The following is a 19,004-nucleotide window of genomic DNA, read 5'->3' as shown; positions in this document are numbered from 1 at the left end:
AACAAGAAGAAATGTTCATATACAATATTCATTATAAACATAAACCACATAGTTCCAAATAACAGTCAATAAACTTACTATATACATTTTTACATCTAATCTTTTAAAAACATTTCATAACCAATACTATTTTAACATCAACCATCTGTAAAAAATATATCCCGCAGCACACTGGCTATAGACTATGATGTTAAATTATGTATCTGCCCTTGAGACGCAAAGTGCAATTTGGACCAAATGTGGCTCAGAACCTTGAAAAATAGGTTTAAAAACGCGACAGTTTGCCATAGACTCACTAAGTAGACTATTGGAAGCAAAACAGGCTTTTCCAATATTTCGCTTTTTCTATGAATGAGGGAGTAGGCTAGGCCTAGGCTACTCTGATAACTCAACAGGTTTCTGCCGAATGTCTTGCTCGCTTAAAGTGCAGTTCCAATTAGGGCATAGGACAGTAGATGATTCCGTCAGTTGAAAGATTTTAAAGCGTTCATTTGAGCAAATTTAACGTGTGCCATTATTAGGCCTAATCAAAATCTGCAATGATGGACAACAACATTTGGCTCATATTAAGAAAAAGAAAATGGTCACTGCAATTTTTGGATCTCAGTCTCATAAATTATATTTACAGCAATCTGTACATGTACAAAACGCCACGTAACATGTCTGACAGGTAGCGAGCGCAGAGTGTCAATCATTATTTTTGCTGGATTCTTGGTCGCTTTGATCGTCCGTGAAGCAAACATCAACATCACTGTCATTGTCGCTCTTTTGCTCCGGATCTTCGTACATGTCATCTATCTTATCATCGGCTTTTTTGATGGTTTGTCCTGGATGCCTTGATTTGACGTGTCTCTCCAAGTCCCTCCTGCGCACCAATACCTTCCCGCAGAATTCGCACCTGTATGGCGTGTTCCCCTCTGCGTGCAGTCGGATGTGTTTGTTCAAATTGCTGGGGTCACCGAAAGGTCGGAAGCACACTTTGCACTTCAACGGTTTGTAACCCGTGTGAGTCCTCATGTGGATTTTCAGGCCGTATTTCCGTGAGTACAGTTTACCGCAGTATAGACACAGGTGTCCCTTTTTGGGTTTCCCGGTACCGGCGTTGGCTGCGGGCATGGACTCGAGCCTTGCCCGGTTCTTCTCCACAGCTATCTCAGAAAGCTGTTGTGTATGCATGGCTATTTCCCTGTCAATATTAGTAATTGAACTCAAGTCGGGGTTCAGTCCAGGGGCACCAAAGTAGGAAACTGACTCCGGGTACTTGAGGAGATTGCTAAAGTGAAACTTAAATGGGTAATACGGTGAGCTATACAGTAACTCGCCATTGTACACAGTGAATGGCATCAGTGGGATGTTACAGTCTGCATTATAAGGTTTCACCCCTTCAAACTGCGGCAAGGAAAAACGTTCAAAATGAAACCCAGAGGAGATCTGAGTGTAACGAGAGGGCGAAAGCCCCGAGTGCATGCGCCCCTCCACGTGTTTGAAAGCGGAGGTCTCCTCAAAGTGCGGCAGCAACGGAAAGCCCCGGATGTTGGCACAGGGCACCACAGGGGATGTGGAGTCAATGGGGTGGACGCACTTGGAGGGGTGAGCTCCAGATACCGGTTCGTTCAGCGACCGCGTCGACTTCATTCCCCCCAAAAGCTTATTGAACCCAATGCCGTTTGGTTTCCCGGTGGACTCCTCTCTGGGCACCTCCGTTGGAGTGATTTTAGACAGTCCCATAGGTTTAAATGCTGAGCGTACTCCAGGGTGGAAACCCATGTTGCTCAGTACCGCAGAGGTTCCGCTCAGGCCAAGGAGATGGCCGTGGTTTCTGGCCGAGGTGACACTCATATCGAGAGCCCTGTCCTGTTCCTCAGATGTGGACTTCTTTGATATCCCCGCCTTGTTGAGGAAAGGAGAGGACGGCATGTTTCGCTTGATGGAGTCAGAGATGGAGGTGTTGTGACCGTTCCTGGGCGAGGATGAGGTGTTGGGGATGTCTCCTGATTTGGGTGACCTGCTAAGGTTTTCAGATCCCCTTGCTTGTTCGTTGTTTACAAATCCTCTGCCGTTGCTCAGAGCGCAATGGAAATGAACGTGGCCTTTGAGCGTGTTCGGATATTTGAAGATTCTCCAACAGTACCAACAGATAAAACGCTCCTCCCCTGAAAACAAAATAGAAAATACAGTTAAATATCATTGGTCTTTGAGTTACTCTTGACACATTTAATGAAGTGACAGTTAGGGTTAACCCACTTCATTTTACGCTGGCATGACACCGGTTGAACAATCAGAGGGTCAATTATATTGATGTAATGATTTTGTAATCCCTCTCTTAGCTGTTTATTACAGCCGCCGACAGAGCAAACGCCGGCGCAATCTGGCGCCCTCAAAGCAGTAAAATGAATAGGGACTTTCTCTGTGCGCTTTCCCGTGGAAGTGACAGCAGCTGTGGCTTGAAATCGCAAGTCGGGAAAGACAATGAGGCCGGCCCATCTGTTGACGCTCGAGAAAAGAGCAGCGTATGTCAAGGAGTGCGCGGTGTATTGGTCTGAGAGCGGCGCACACAGGGGCCTGCGTCGCAAATCAGGGCAATATACATCCCACATGAAAGTTAGTATTCATTAGACAACAAAAGCTTATGTAGCCAGCTAATTTACCGTAGAGCACCTTATTCGGAAATGTATTTGCTCCCAAATGCATGAATATTAATGACGGGGTGACATTTGTTAACCTCTCCCCCCCTCTCCCCGATTCACTATCACTGGTTACAATGGACATTATGGTGAGGTAATAATTGTTGTCTAGTTTAAAATTCATATGGACAGGGCTGTCCATTAGATGGAGTGCAGCGCAAAACAAACACAAGTAGCTTGCGCCAGAACCTATTGCTTCTCCAGGCCTTGGTGCCCAGCGCTTTCAGCCTAACTGCCACAATATTCAATTAACATAAACAATTACTGGGTCTCTTTTTCTTGATTACGAATAACAATCATACTTATAATCGGATTTAGATGGGATTTTGTTGCTGGTGTCGCATATTGGTGCCCTACATCCAAGTAATTAAGTGTTGGACATCATATAGTCTTCTCATTTTTTAGACTACTCTTTGGTGTCCCACTATTGTTTTTTTGGTAGATTTGTTTATAATTAGTTGCAGCATTAATTTAAAAATGGCGCAATCATAAAAATAATATAATGGATAATGAATCTTTAGTGTGTGGCATTTTTGCATCGAAAAATGCCAGCCATTCAGTACCATCGTGTGACCAATTTGATGATATATATTCTTTGCTTTGATGAAATCCCCACAAGCACTCATAAACTGACCCAAGTTAATTCATGCAATTGTTTTCAACATCGATATAGGCTGTGTGCCCGGCTTTGGAACCTGTCCCAGAGCAAACCAATCTAATCTTTTTTTTTTTTTTTTCATAAAGGCTGTAGGCTTCAATAATATTTTTAATAAATGCAAATAAATAAGAAAAAAGGTATAGCCTACATACAGATTAAATAATTAATATAGGCTATATATGTAATTTATTTTATATATATATATATATATATATATATATATATATAATTCTGCAGACTTCTATGCGCATTAATCTGGCGTGTTGCCAGATACAAAGACTTAATAGGAGCAGTTTAATGGATTTACCTTTCTCGTCGTGTGTTGGAGTCGCGGTCGTGGGAATATCAAACCACTGCGCAAGTGTGTTTGAGTACCATACGCTTAATTCTTCTCCTGTCTGGATCTCCCTCAGCACTCGATAGAAAACCTTTTGTGGAACGAGAAAGAAAGGAAGAAAGAATGAAAGGATGAGGAGAAGGAAGGAAGAAAGATAATGAGTATTTATAGTGGCAGGCCTACAGTCGCCCTTCAATGAAATAAAACAAAATTCTGTTTATGCGTCATATGGCATTGCCTACCTGTCCTCCAGGTAATTCTGAAATGGCCTCAAGATTTTGCTCCTGGCTGTTTCTAGCTGCACGGATGAGCCCGACCCAGTCCGGCAGAGGGCTGCCCGATTCATCCACAAAATCTCCTCTCACCAAGCGAATCTGCAAATATTAAAACGGCAAAATTAGTTCAACCATAAATTATGGCCTAACAAATAAAATAATACAAAAATAAATCAATTCAAGTCCTTAAATAAACATTTATTTTTGATTAATCAAGGCTCGTGTGTTTTCTTTTTTTCTGTTTTGTATGTTGCTGTTCATCCAACGCTACAATTTCCCGCAAAGTTTTTGGCGTTTATTATTTATCGGAAGTCCCCAGTTGTTCATTAAAACCACATAGAGGTGTCTGTAACAAAGGCGTGGTTAATGCGTGTTTTTTCGGTCTATTAAACAGTGGTGATCATTTCCAAGGCGAAGTGCCATATAATTGAGTTGATATGAGAAACGAATTTGAGGAGTGTCAAAGCGTTTCTAAACTGTTCAAGCAAATTAAAGATTAAAGCGTGACGTTTGACACGGAGATTGCACCTGATGATCGCGCGGGGCCTGGGGCGCTACATTTAGCTGCATCAATCACACGAGCAGACAGCAGAAAAAGCATGAGCCTATTTATATGATTTATCAAACCACGAAAAACGTACAACTTTAGACATTAAAGGGAGGAAAAGGGGGAAAATCAAAATTCGATCAGATTGTATGAGGTTTTTCTCCAAAAAGAAAATGTATTATAGTCTAACAATAAATAGCCTAGCCTGATACCATAAAGGCCGAATTCAGGACTTAAAATAGCACAGAAATGTGTAGGCTGTGCAAATCAAATTGGCTTTACTCAAGCTATTCTAATTTTGCGATTTTTCTAATACATTTCATGTTTCATGTGTTGTTTTTTATTTTTAATTGGCGTTTTGTTTTATTATTATTATTGCTGGAGGCTATTATCTTTCTGAGGCATCTTTCTGTGGCCGCATTACATTAAATTGAAGTGGTAGGCTGGAGCCAAGAGCCTGTGAAATGTGATGGACCGGGGGCATGAAATCTTCCTCCACAGCTCAGCTTATCCCATTAGGCCGGTTAAGTAGAAGCACAGACTGACAAGTTGTCCTGTTAATGTTGCTCAATTATTCCCAACACGACAGCGCCAACCAATTAATACCCAAATGCAAGATTACTTATGACAAGTAGGCAGCAGGATTTTTAGAAAGTTGCCCCTTATTTTTAGGCTACCTGTCCAAGATTTTAAGCAATAGGAGTTATTGATTTTTTTATATATATATAATTCTAAATGTCATGTAAGTCTAGGATTATAGTTATCATTATCAGTATCAGTATTACTTTTAATGTTGTTATTGCTGTTGTTTATATTATTATTATTAGTAGTAGTATTATTATCATTATTATTATGATGATGATGTTATTTAGTAGTAGTAGTATTAAACATATGTTAAGCAAAAATAATAAACAATAATGAATTATAATAAAGATGCAGTGAAAGGAAGCTGAAAAACAAACGGATATTGGGGGAGAAGTCGAAAATATTTCTAATGCTGTAAAAATACAGAACTAAGTTGTTAAAGAATAATGATGGTAGGTCTTCTGCTACTCGTTGCAGAATGCACATGCTGAACACTTCTGCAATTGAAGTTATTGAAAATAGTTTACATGCTTGCATTCTTGTTTGCACTGGACTAAACACGTGAGAAGGCTATATGCATGTGTCGTATGCATGATGTTGCAAAAAAAGTGTCCATATTCTCCACCTGAAAATCATGTAAAATATGCCTACCTTTTTCTTGAGTCCAACTTCTTTGCGGTCCGACACGTACTTCCCTAGCTTGAAAATACCCGGCACCGGTCCTATCCTGATGCCGGCCGGAATGGTGCAGTCAGCAAACACGCTAATTGCGGGTGTCCTGTTCGCTTGCATTGCTGGCTCTGCGTGCAGTCGGATCAGAACCAGGGAGACCAAGCAAGGGAGGACTGATTGAGACGAACAGTCAAGACCAGGGAGATGAGGCCAGGCTAATCTCCGCCTGCGAAGTGACGCGCTGGCGCATCTGATCCGGCTTTTCTAATGGAGCAGAGAAAGGTGCCCCCCGTGGCACAGCACATTAACGCGCAAGGGCGAGCAGTGCGCGCGCGGCAGCATCGGCGGCGGCGGTGGTGGTGGGTGAGAGAGTCGCGCTCTCTCAGCAGCTGTGTGGAAACTCCGCGCGAGATGGTCACATGGAGACTTTCCCTCACCCTCGCGCATAATGAAGAGCTCCAAACGGCCGAGAGACAATGGGCCAGGCGACCTTCCCATCCCCAAAATCCAATTTGTCAAGGGCAGAGAAAAGAGAGCGCGGAATCAAAGGTCTGGGCCGGCCATTAATCCTCAGCATGTGGCTTTGTCCGTCAGGCAGTTCCGATATTTTAAGTGACAAATCCACTGTATAATTTCTCCATAAATTCAGCCCCCTTTCATTGTTCCTTTAGAACCCGGGTTTTGGAAATAAGTGACTACTTTAAATCTACTTGGCTGCATCCTTTTAAGTTTAATATACTTCAAAGCTCTTTATTCTCTCTCTTGGCTTCATTGTGTCTCCCTCCTTGCACAAAAGAGGCAGGAATGTTTGGTAGACTTGTTAACTTCTATTGACTCCCGGCGTGTGCCGGGCTGGGTTTGGGCAGGTACTCAACGGGAGAAACACCAGAGAAACAGCAACAGCTTTCAAAACAACCACCATCTTATCATTTCACACTTGTGGTTTCTCCTTATCAGGAGGTCTGTCAAGTTTTGCTCAGTGGCAATATTATACTCATCCAAATCTGTGTCGAGTTTTGATAATGTCCAAGGTAGGCTACATAGGAAATATGATTTATTTATGTATTTATTTATCAATCTATCTATTATCTATGATGGCATTAGGTTAAAATTTGGATATTCAACACATTTCGTTAAAAGTGAAATATGGACTTATTTCGTATATACGTATATATTTTAAGATTCGTTTAGGTGTTTCCACAATAGTGTTTTACTCACCCACTAACTACCTAATATTTAAACACTGACCTATTTTTTTATTTTTCTTTCTTTTTTATTTTTCTTTTTGTGTGTTTAAATACAGTCCTTCATGGGAAGAACTGGCCCTGCTTAACTGAAAGCATCTCATTCTGGTCTTAGATTTTTTTTAAGGGCCACATCTATTGAACACCAGGGTAAAAACGTCCTCCTGTCGCTTTATGGCTGTAAGATTTTAAAACTTGGTTTGACCTCTTTGATCTCAAGACTGAAAGCTTCCACATAGAAGCCGGAGAGCGCAACAAGAAGCGGTGGGCGATAAATCCATGCTATGAACATGTCTTGCCTGTGCCCCCGACGACTTCGCGATGACAGTCTGTAATTGGAGATGCAGAGGTGGGATCTCTCTTTACGCAAAAGGTACCCCACTGTTTCATCCCTTCAACCCTCTCTTCGCGCCTCTTAACGAGTCAAAGAGCGTGAACGACACGCGAGCCATTTTATCAATAGGCGCATGCAGAGGCCGGCTGTGCGGAAGGTTATTTATTAATGTTGCCATTTGTGACTGGTTCCCATCCACTTCAGAATAGCGGGCCCTGCCTCTGCGACGCTTACACCAGCCAGCGCGATTCTTATTCTTGTCTTGTTGCTCAAAAGTTGAAGTTCTCCAAGTGAAATAAATTGCCCGAAAAAGGGGAACGGGACATTTTCTTCCCTGTTTTCTTAGAGCTGTTGGGAAAAGCGAGGGTGAGACGGAGCAATGAGCTCAGTGAAGCACGGTGAACGGTCAAAGCCTCGCTGTTGAAAGTGAAAGCAGTGTTCGAAGCAAATGAGATGGAAAATTAAATGAAATTAAATAGCTTGAACGGTGGCATTGTCCTCTCCCTTTTTAAAAGAGAAACATTAATTACATGGTCGAAGCTTTATAGGAGAACAATATTGTGGACTCTATCAGAGCATTCCAGTACACTTTTTTATGGACTTCTCAGTCTCCCCAACTGAGAATAGGTCCGGTGAAGGATGTTTCTGGAGCTGAGAGAAAAAGTGGCTGGGGGCATTTCACTCTCACTGTGGCTTAGCTTTTACAGCTTAATGCGGGGTTTTGATTTAACAGGTTGCCCTATAATGAGCCATGAATGTAGAGGAACAACAAGTCTGTAAAGCGTAGCTGTTGCGTCGAGCAATGTCCCACCAGGGACTCCTTTCATGCCTCCAAACGGCCTCGCAGTACCAAGGGTTCCCTCACTTCACGAAGATGTATCTGTGGCCCCCACAATGCCTGTGAAGGATCCCAGAGCTCCCAGGAAAACACATTTTTTACGCGAACCATAAACCTTCTGCAAAAGCTCTTCCAAATCTTTGTTCGACTCACAATGTAGGCTACTGTTCCTTTTCTCAGCTTTTAGCTCAGATTGTATACGTGTTTTATATAAGTATAGCCTACAGTGAGCATGATGCATAAATGAGTTATTTTATTATGTTTTATAATTTGCCTTTTCTTTTTCTTTTTTTTTCTCTTTTTGATTTAGATGTTTAATAGACTTTGTTTTCACCAGAATATGAGCTAGACAGTCTATAGTTACTAATAGATACTTTCATGCCCTCCAAGCCCCCCCCCACCCCCCACCCAATGGCTCACCCAAGAAAATATTACTAGTCAAAGAATTTACTTTTGATTCCAAATCATTGTCTTTATTCTCAATCGGATTGAAAGTCATAACCATATGTTTCATTCAAATGCCATTGTGTGTGAGTGTGTGTGGTTTGCACCCTAATGCGCTTTACCTTGGCTGTCTGCGGGAAAGTGCAAGCTTCTGAAAAAGCCCGACCAGCTGCGCAGCAGATAGGGGATGCGGGTGGGACATTACGGATGCATTTGTATAGTAATTATGCTTGTATGGGAGTTGCAGCAGATGACACGATCGGGATTTTAACCCAGACTAATATTCAAAATCGCATTAGAAAGTGGCCAAATAAGTGGCAACTGATTCGACGCTGGTCATGCGTGCTCTCATTTTTAAATGTCCTCGCAAGAAAAGAGCCACTTCGTCTCACTATTCAAAGCCCGAACAAAGTTAACGCTGCCTTTTGAACTGAATTTCCCTAACTTAAACCCCACTTGTCTCGACTGAAAAGGCACGCATAATAGGGTGTAAAACTCGGCTGAATTGAAATGTTTCGGTGTACCTTATAAATTCATACCTTTTTTCACTCCAGCGCTTCATAATGAGCTCTCAGTCTAGGCGATTCTCTCTGCTGTCCAACGCGTTTAGCGCAAGCTCTATTTGTGAAGTTCATTTCTAGGCAAATGTATTCAGAGGGGTATCGGAATGAATAGCGATGTGTGTCAGCCGGGCCTAATTGTTTTTAAGGCACTTAAACCATATATGCAGAGACTGACAGAAATTCTCAAGTTTTCTTAGCTGTCCAACTGGCTCTTTAGATGTTTCTTCTGAACGATGGGAAAAGCACTGCGAGTTTCTTTTTTCTCTTTTTTTCTGACAGGTTCTAAAGGAGGGGGCAGACAGATCATTATTATTCCATTTGTACTTTTTATTTCTCTACCAAAAAGGGTCCTTGAACAATCAACGTTGACGAACGGTTTACTGTCACTAGCCATATAGGGTATAGGCCTACATTTGTTGAAAAGCTTAAGAGCATATTTTAATGTTTCTTGTTTAGTTTATATCTGTTGCTTCTAAATTAAACATATTCTTGGTGTCTGCTCCATCTTATGATTTTGTACCTGACATTAGAGTAGAAACCAAACTATTTTTTTAGAAAAATCTGTTATGAATATGTGCTAATGTGTGGTGGAATGGTAAAAAACAGAGCTAAATCAATTGATAGTCAAGAAAAAAATGCTAAATCAATTTAAAAAAATGATGTGTTCAGTTTGACCTTTGTCATTATCAACAAAGCTAAATGAAAGTGAAATGACTGAAGAGCAGGACAATGAGATGCACTTCTGTTAGACCACCTGACCTTGAGTAGCTCTACCTGAGCGCAAATTCAGGACAGAACTGGCAAATGAAATTTTCTTATGACTATAAACAGGCCTCATCCCTTCTGTGTATAAGAGGTCTGCTCTCCCCCTGGAGCCTAGGCTATTCACTTATTTCTGAAATATCTCACCAGTTATAAAAGACAAAATACTTTTACAAAAGACACAATTAAGTGTTTCTATTTAAATCCTGGGGAGGGGCGGGGGGGAGATAAGCAGCAAGAACAACACGAAAACCCCAAATATTGCTTGACAGGATCCTGTAAAGGTCCTGAAAGGAGACGGCGCGGAAAGGTTTACCCTAATGCCTGTTAATTATATCGATAATGCGCTTTACGAATGTATTGGCTAACGTCCTTCTCGACAGAGGTTGGTGAAGTAAGGGTCGAAAGCACATTAAGTGACTGGCTACATGCAAACTAATGATATGAAATTGCCAATCAGTGCTGAGAGACGACCTTGCTGCTCCTCATTAGAGTCCCGGATTGACAGTTCTGGGTTTTGATAATCTCCGGTGCGTCCTCTCGCTGCTAAGAAACAGGATGGTCTTGAGCTGGCTAATTGAGCACGAATATCGGGTGGGATGAGCTTGTGGAAATGATGACCTGGAGACAAAGGCCAGTGCAGCTATTGATGAACTTGCTCTGCGCCTCCTGTGTCATTTGCTGTAATGGTCATATTAAAGTAATATCACTCAAAATGGGATGAGATGCAAAGCCATAGCAATTCCGGATAGAATTTATTTTAGCCTTTGCCCGCAGAAGGTCAATTGTCCGCAGTAGCTGTTTATTGAAGTAGGTTAATTCCTTTGTAATTGAATAAAAAATGACATAAATCAAATAAAGGTTATTGTTTACGCATATTGTTATTATTATTATTATTAGTAGTATTCATAATAATAGGCCTAATAATAATAATATTCTTATTTATATTCTTCTTATTATTGTTATTATTATTATTAAAATGTTTTCTTGGAAACCTTTTCTTATGTCACGCACGCTTAGGCTATCTGCATCAGATGAAACTAATAACAGAATCGCTCACATACTTTGTAGGTTATGTATAAATTGATTATATATGTGTATGTATATATTTTTTTAACAATGGACTTTTACAAAAATGATATTGTTTATTTGTATATTTCAAATATAAATGTTATATTTCAAATATAAATGGAATATAAATGGAAGTGTTTAGCTAACATATCCCAAATAGTTCACATTTTTAAATAATTTATTTCAGTGAAGGCTTTTTCATTAAGTCTTTCTAAGCAAGGCATTCTTTTTCTTGTAATCCCAGTTCTCTTGCACCTTTCCAAATCTCCCATGTTTTCCCATGATCTCAGAAGGATGACAATAGCTTACTGGGTTTCCACTTTTTTTTTAGTTGAGAAGTTATGATAGATATCAGACATGTGTACAGTATGTATGGACTTAACTATTGTATATATGCCATACACGCATTGTTTTAATCGGTATCATCCCATTGGTGGCCCAGTCTTATGTGCTCCAGTAATTTTCTGGCCCACTACAAAGTCTTTTCATCATTATGGATGCATATTTCAGCCACAACATGTTAAACTATCATGAGAGCCTGTCATGTTTTATAGACCCTGCCAACATAGGTCAGGGACTAAACACACACACATGCACGCACGCACACTCACACACACACACACACACACACACACACATGCGCGTACACACACACACACACACACACACACATACACACTCACACACACACACACACACACACACACACACACACACACACACACACACACACACACACACACAGCACTTTGTGCACACACATCAAAATACCCATAGATGGACATGCATATGACTGTAAGCCTCGCAGCGATTCGAGACAACTCCTGTCAAAAGGCGTCTATTCCTCCGTGAGCAGATTCACTGCCTCTCTCTCTAACCTCTGGCACTCTCTCTCCACATGTCTGAATCATTCTCATATGCCTCCTCCCCTGACGTCCTTTCCCTTCAAATGTGCGTCGCCCTGATCTGAGATCAATTGAGCCTCTTCTGCTTGCAGTTGTACCTGTGTCACGTCAGCCTTGCATACTAGTGTGGAAACATGCTTTGATGTTTACATTACAAATCAAGTGACCAGGCGGGGAGTTTAGGCCATAATGACATAGTCATGGTCGTGTTGCATCAGGCAAGTATGTGCTGTTTCTGCACGCTGCGATCTCAAGATAGAACTTGGACAGAAAGTGTGAAGACTATTTGCCACCCATGCCACGTTCCTGCCCCGAACACCACTGACGACAGATGCGTTCACCTCTCTCAGGTCGTACTGTTTTAATGTTACAGGACTGCATGTTACTTCAGCATCAAAGCCCTCTCCAACACGTTCCCCTCTTCCTCCTCTCCTCTCCCTCCTCTCCTCTCCTCTCCTCTCCTCTCCTCTCCTCCACCTCTCCTCTCCTCCACCTCTCCTCCCCTCTCCTCTCCTCTCCTCTCCTCTCCTCCACCTCTCCTCTCCTCTCCTCTCCTCTCCTCTCCTCTCCTCTCCTCCACCTCTCCTCTCCTCTCCTCTCCTCTCCTCTCCTCCACCTCTCCTCTCCTCCACCTCTCCTCTCCTCTCCTCTCCTCTCCTCTCCTCCTCCACCTCTCTCCCCTCTGCACTGCATGCTGCGGGTGCTGGGGGTGTTCGGCATGTTCCAGGGCGGTCGGATCACTCCTGATCAGCCGCGGCGAGACGGGCCGCTGACGGGGATGGAATGGGGACGTGGAACGCCTGTGCGCCTTCACTTTGCGGCACCGGAATGCTGGCGTGATGACATGGGGCTTTCCCCGTGGGCTCAGGAGGATCTGTCAAGGTGACAGACTCTGCCTCAGGTATCGCTCTCTCTCTCTCTCTCTCTCTCTCTCTCTCTCTCTTTCTCTCTTTCGTTCTGTCTCGCTCTCTCTCTTCTTCTCTACCAGTCTTTTCCTGCTCAGTTTCTTTTTTCTCTATACTCTGTTCCACTGTCTTTGTTTTCCCACTGCTTTATAAGTCATCCACACAACCTTCATTTCCATCTAACCCTTCACTAATGAAGAGGGAGAGCGAGAGAAAGAGAGAAAATCAAATAATGCAAATAGAGATGCAATGCAAGATGGAATTTATAAGATGTATGTAATAAAAATATGTATGTTTCCTCAGTGCCTCTCTATTTGACTGACATTTTATATATTATGGAAATGTGCATGTATGTATTTATGTATATTGTAATTGTGATATTATGAGAGATATATGCATGTACCAGCAGTAGAAGCTTGTGGATGTGGCCCAATAAAAATCATTTTAAAAACCCTTGATGAACTAATCAGTCATGCCACTGAAATGAACGCCAAGACAAGAGAGCTGAATGCTGAGAGCGTTTATTTAATCTTTGCAATATAGGCAGCAGTAGTAAGGGCACAGAATGTCTTCACAAAACCTCTTGAGACGGACACACACAGAGGCAGGCAGAAAACATCTTCATGGTGTTGTGCCCGGGTCAGAGGTCAAAGACTAGAGCCCGGGCCACCAGTGTAAGGTCAAGGGTGAGTGGACAGGGCCGGCCGGTCAGTCGCCCCTCTCGCTCTATTCCTCTTCTTCGTCAGCGGCTCCCTCAATGATGTAGCTGCGCTCCTGTGTGTCACTCTCAACTGTGTCGTCCTCGGTTTTAACCGTTCTGAGAGAGGGCAGGAATACAAATGAGAAAAACAAATGGAGACATTTATACCGATTACAAATATCTTATTATTGTCTGCACACCCACCCAGTCTTAGAAGAAAAGTTTATTTTCAATACACATTTCCATTGAAGTTTTCTTAAAGCTGAACCCATGGTTTGATTTAAGGTTCAATGCCTGCACAGCAACCCAGCCCCATGTGTGTAAGAGGAGGCCCTAGTGAGTGTGTGATTGGGGTGTGGCGCTCCTATTCCTCTTGTTACGGTTACCTGATGAGGACGGTCTTCCTCTCGGTCATCTCCACTGCCTGCTCCTCAGAGTAGGAGGCGATAGTCTGGCCATGGGCGCCATTTCCCAGGCCCTTTCCAAGGCTTCCATTTCCATGGCTACCATTTCCATAGCCAGCTCCACTACTTCCAGCAGCCATTCCAGTGGCCGCCATTCCCATCTGGGCAGCTGTTCCAGTGGCCGCCATTCCCATCTGTGCTCCTGCTCCCATTCCGGCACCTGCTCCTGATGCAGCTCCGGACCCTACTCCCATTCCGGCTACCTGGCCATTCCCATATCCAGTAGCCATTCCGGCACCAGCTCCCACTCCAGCTCCAGCTCTGGACCCCACCCCCATTCCAGCACCGGCACCGGCACCAGTACCAGCACCAGCACCTGCTCCAGCCCCCATTCCGGCCCCCATTCCGGCCCCCATTCCAGCTCCCATTCCAGCCCCCATTCCAGCTCCCATTCCAGCTCCCATTCCCGCACCCATTCCAGCCCCCATTCCAGCTCCCATGGCTCCGGCTCCGCTCATCCCAGCACTGATGGCACTCATGCTCATCATTCCCTGCACCATGCTGGTGATGCGCATGTCCTCACCCTCAATAAGTTTCCTATGCAAGGAAGACACAGTGTCATTATTATATGGATTGCAAACATGTTTACAGATTAATCAAATGTCAAGAAGTCGGAGGGGAAAAGATTAGAAAAATAGAGAAACCAAGGAGCTATGATATTACTCATTATAGTGAAATATAACCTAAATCAACTCCAGATATATGAATATGCTGAAATATGATGCGTGTTAGTGTAGACCAACTGCAGCACATCACGTGCCTGTATGTTGTGATCTCAATCTCCAGGCTCATCTTCACATTGAGCAAGTCCTGGTACTCCATCAGCAGCTGAGCGATTTTCCCCTTTGTGGATTTCAGCTCCAACTGAAGAGCCTCGATCCTGGCCTAGAATATGTATTATTATTATCACCATTTATGTTATTATTAATTTCCCTGACTAGTATTTATTTTGTAGGCACAAAATAAACTGCACTCATGTGATCATCTGAGCTATTCAAACTGTAATATGGGCTCACCTGGAGAGCCTCCAGCTCTTTCTTGTGTCTGTCTTGAGCTTCAAGAACCTGTGCTTCAAGACCATCGTTTTTAGTCTGCATACCACCCAGGTCTCGCTCCTTGCCTTGAATCTGGAATTATAGAAGAGCTATTTAAGGCTATATTCAAATTATGCCGTGTCTGTTTTACTTTTAATTAATATATTTTTAAAAGTTTGAGATTTGCTGAAATGCAATAACAAAGCATAGACCTACATCTTTTTTGGCCGTTGCCATCGCCTCTCTGGCACCACGAATCCTGTCCACTTGTTTGGTGGATTTGTTGTTTAAATCGTCGAATTTTGAATTATACCACGTGTCCATTTCCTGAAAAACACAAAACACACATTAAACAATACATTATGTATAGTGTAAATGGTTGATGCCCTTGTTTTATGGAACTTTTGTTTTTATTATGTTGAAGCCTACCTGTAGATTCTTTGCCGCGATTTGGTCATACTCGTTCTGAATCTGCTTCAAAGCAGCCGAGAGGTCGGGAAGGGCGAAGGCGTCTTGGGCGGTGGCGTGGGCAGCGTAGATCTGTTTCATGAGGTCCTCGATTTCCTGTTTGAATTTTCATCATATCAAGCAATATATAGGCTAATTCACAAACGGCAAAATCATGGCTAGATCTATGTTGGTGACTATATTTAATGTCGATAATGAATTGATGAAAATACCTGACTTTGAACTCTCTTCAGGAACTCAATCTCGACCTCCAGGTTGTCAAGTTGTTTCTCCAAAGCAATGCGGGCGGAGGTGGCTGCGTCAACATCCTGTATTCATATAGTTGAAAGTAAGCCACTCCAGAGATATGCCAATTAAGAGTGTTAATCAAATTTAAGGTGATTGGCTTACAGGGCGGAAGTTCTCAATGTCCAGTTCGGCCTTCCTTCTCAGCTCCACAGCCTCCTCATATTTGACCTTCATCATCTCCAGCTGTCCAGCCATGGCATCTTTGGCAGCAACAGCCAGGTCCTTAAGAATGAAAACAAAACAATGAGAACATCTGCAGTTGAAACATGCTACATGTATCAAAGGGGAGATAGATGTAGTCACTAATTAGGTGTTTGTGAATGTGGACAGATTTTAATTAAACACCGGCTGACGCGGCTGTCATTCATGGGTGAAGATCCTATGCTTATGAGTGGACGTAGGCTTAAACATGCCATTTATGTAACTGAACCAGACATACCCGCTCCCTTCTCATTTGTTCTGCAAGTTTCCTCAGCTCTTTCAGCTGCTCTTCATACAGCATGCGCAGGCCTGTGGGTTTCAGGAACCGGTTCTGGAGGGCCTCGATTTCTGTCTCCAGCAGCTTATTCTGCTGCTCCAGTGACCGGACCTTTGGAGACAGGAGGACACATAAATGATGGCCCCTGTGTGCGAGCGCTACATGCTCAAATATGCTCGATGCCCAAAGAAGTGCAAATAATGCGCTGCTCCGTCTTCGCAGCCAGAAGGCGCATTTAGACGCAGCCAGTCTGTGCCGCGCACTCAAGCGTGAACAAATCAGACAAATTCTGTCAAAGACGGGCCTAGAAAACGGGACTCGATTCCAGGAGAATCAAATATGCTATGAATTAGTCACTGAATTTTAACATTTGTGAGTTTGGGTCTTTTATACGCTATGGTTTAGTAGGCTAGGCTATTCCTTATTCCATACTTTCGATAAACAAATTGTATGTAAGGGGTAGGCTACATTAACGGGGAATGTAGTGTTTAAGAACGCAAAGGCGGATCCACTTGCCTTCTCAATGTATGCAGCCAGCCTGTCGTTCAGCACGACCATCTCCTTGCGCTCGCCGGTGCGAGTGTTGAGGAATTCCTGATTCTCGGCGGCAGCTGCTTCCAGATCTATCGCTTCTCCGCTGGGGCCAACACAGACGCTGCCCATGCTTGCGCCGCTACAGTTAAACACATGCATGGACAGTTAATTCGTTATTACCAGAGCATGGTATGTCAATATGTATCGAATTTTAACAGGTGTGAACCACTGAGAACTTGTCGACTTCTCTATGGTAGCCTATCCAGTCATTTTCATTATACGGGAAAAGAACACATTTGAATCACGTTCGTTGACAAGAAAAACAAAAACAAAAAAAACCCTACTAATAGGCTCTTTATTAGGGTGAGAGACGTATGCTGTTAGACTAATGAATGCCATTTACAATATGTATGGCGATATTGTGGTGGCTGTCACGGGAAGTTCATTGAGTATTCAGGGGTATTTGAGTTGTTCATGCAGTCACTGACTGACTTTCATAAGCATAAAATAGCCTATAGAAATTATCCTACAATCCGACAATGATAATTCATGATACTTAATTTTAAGTTTGAGAGCATAATGCTTTTGGACTTGGATAGATTATACAGTTTAGACAACTACTATTTGTGATCTCTTGCAACTAAGCAATTTATGATGTAATACTTTTTCCAAAACATTTTCTTTAGAAGTTTTAGTTGCAGTAAGGCTAGAACAGCTCCTGTGGTTAGTCAGGCCATAAATACATAAAACATGTTAAATGGCATTCAGACCAATGAAATGTAGATATTACTTTAGATATTTAGATGTTTTTCAATATTAATTCAAAATTCTGCCTTTAAAATGAAACCCTGCAGAAAAACGGTGCTATATAGAACCAAAAATGGTTCTATTGCATGCTTCATATATGGCACCCCTAAATGGTTCTTTAAACCATTTTGAAGAGCCCATAAGGTTCCCTTTCCCCTTGGGGATCAATAAAGTATCTATCTATCCATCTATCTATCTATTTATGAGGGTTCTGTAAAGCCTGCATGGCTCTATATAGCAGCACCCCAAGAAACTTTTTTTTAAGAGTGTGTGTTTCTCTGACCTAACAAACCACATTAGCCCTGCATGTCAAACAGCATCATGGCCAACTAAATGGGGCAAGCGAATGTACCTATCTGCCAGTTTCCCCAGAGCACCCTGCACACTGCAGTGTGTTATGCCCATGGGGCAGTATCCGCACAATGCATGCCGGGGGGACTTAGATCTGCGACCTCTAAATGACCCCTCTCATCCTAGGAAACCCTGCGCTCGCTCCCCCTCTGGGCGGGGTGGGGCGGAGCGGAGCTCACCTCGCCATCAGGGGCCTCCGGGACTGGGAGGAGGAGACGGCCCTGTGTCCCATCGCCATGCCGTTGGCAGCTGAGGCTGCGGCCGAGCGGGAGTAGCTGGCGCCACGCTGCTGGCGGGCATCCCGGCGGGCAGGAGAGGGGCTGGACACCCTCACCTGGAGCGCGGTGGAGGACGAGGAGGTGGTGCATTCCTCGAAATGTCTGCGGTACGACGAGATCCTTTCTGGGCTGTGACTCATCTTGGCTGCTGTGTGTCCGGAGCTCTGGAGCTTTCTCTCTCTCTCGGTGTCTCTTCCTCCTGGAGGTGGCTGCTTTGGCTGAGGAGAGCTGGGCTGCTGAGTGCTGTCTCTTCGGCTCTCTCAGCGCCCTTCTTATACCCAGAGCGGCGGCCCAGCCCTGAGCATGAGCCAGCGCCTCTGGAATGTCGAACCTCAGCACCACAGCACCCGTCCCACCACAGAGCCTTCTGCCAGGGGCCCGCCGGGAGATTTATGGGCTGAAAGATCGCCAGGCATCGAGGGCCATTAAATAGTAGCTTCAGCAATGAGGTGATGAGCCTTGATGGGCACTGGGAGGATTTGATTGTGTGAAAGTCACTGCCAGGAGGGTTCACTATGGGCAGAGAGAGCAAGCGGGAGTCAGGGAGAATGGGGACAGGAGGTGAAGGGTGTATCAGAGAAGGATTGAGAATAAATACTGTAGGTAGGGGTCAATAGTTCAGGGTTATGATATACATGAGAAACCGATACATATTTGGGGAGAACTTAATGTTCCAATCGAAGTCATTCACTTGAGCTGGGGAAAGACAAAGCGTTCGAGACTATGTCTGTGGTTATAGGAATGAAAAGTGCAGTGTTCTTGTCTTGGTAATGGATGG

General features: G+C 43.5%; 2 protein-coding genes across 2 annotated transcripts; both read right to left on the bottom strand.

Annotated features, from left to right (window-relative positions):
* Window positions 1–548: 548 nt before the first annotated feature.
* On the bottom strand, window positions 549–5,878 carry prdm13 (PR domain containing 13). The gene is made up of 4 exons (XM_062537644.1): window positions 5,738–5,878; window positions 3,922–4,053; window positions 3,650–3,770; window positions 549–2,153 (listed from the first exon to the last, which is right to left on the bottom strand). Exons 1-4 carry the CDS (start codon window positions 5,876–5,878, stop codon window positions 688–690), a joined length of 1,860 nt encoding a protein of 619 aa, XP_062393628.1. The 3' UTR covers window positions 549–687.
* Window positions 5,879–13,550: 7,672 nt separating this feature from the next.
* On the bottom strand, window positions 13,551–18,366 carry LOC134082283 (desmin-like). Its single transcript, XM_062537932.1, has 11 exons — window positions 18,128–18,366; window positions 16,773–16,929; window positions 16,218–16,367; window positions 15,881–16,000; window positions 15,703–15,798; window positions 15,452–15,586; window positions 15,239–15,349; window positions 15,005–15,115; window positions 14,749–14,873; window positions 13,911–14,525; window positions 13,551–13,641 (listed from the first exon to the last, which is right to left on the bottom strand). The coding sequence occupies exons 1-11, from the start codon at window positions 18,364–18,366 to the stop codon at window positions 13,551–13,553; spliced, it is 1,950 nt and encodes a 649-aa protein (XP_062393916.1).
* Window positions 18,367–19,004: the final 638 nt, after the last annotated feature.

This window comes from Sardina pilchardus, chromosome 6 (assembly GCF_963854185.1).
Source record: "Sardina pilchardus chromosome 6, fSarPil1.1, whole genome shotgun sequence".
NCBI classification, from domain to species: Eukaryota; Metazoa; Chordata; class Actinopteri; order Clupeiformes; family Clupeidae; genus Sardina; species Sardina pilchardus.
This window is presented reverse-complemented; position numbering and strand designations above follow the sequence as displayed.

What these genes read in the sequence shown, in the direction of transcription:
- prdm13 (XM_062537644.1), bottom strand. Translation starts at nt 5,878, where the DNA reads ATGCAAGCGAACAGGACACCCGCAATTAGCGTGTTTGCTGACTGCACC. An exon ending in CAGAATTACCTGGAGGACAG is followed by an intron (nt 3,771 to 3,921) that starts GTAGGCAATGCC and finishes GTTCCACAAAAG; the next exon opens with GTTTTCTATCGAGTGCTGAG. An exon ending in TCCAACACACGACGAGAAAG is followed by an intron (nt 2,154 to 3,649) that starts GTAAATCCATTA and finishes TTTTGTTTTCAG; the next exon opens with GGGAGGAGCGTTTTATCTGT.
- LOC134082283 (XM_062537932.1), bottom strand. Translation starts at nt 18,366, where the DNA reads ATGAGTCACAGCCCAGAAAGGATCTCGTCGTACCGCAGACATTTCGAG. An exon ending in ACATTGAGAACTTCCGCCCT is followed by an intron (nt 15,799 to 15,880) that starts GTAAGCCAATCA and finishes ATATGAATACAG; the next exon opens with GATGTTGACGCAGCCACCTC. An exon ending in TCGCGGCAAAGAATCTACAG is followed by an intron (nt 15,350 to 15,451) that starts GTAGGCTTCAAC and finishes TGTGTTTTTCAG; the next exon opens with GAAATGGACACGTGGTATAA.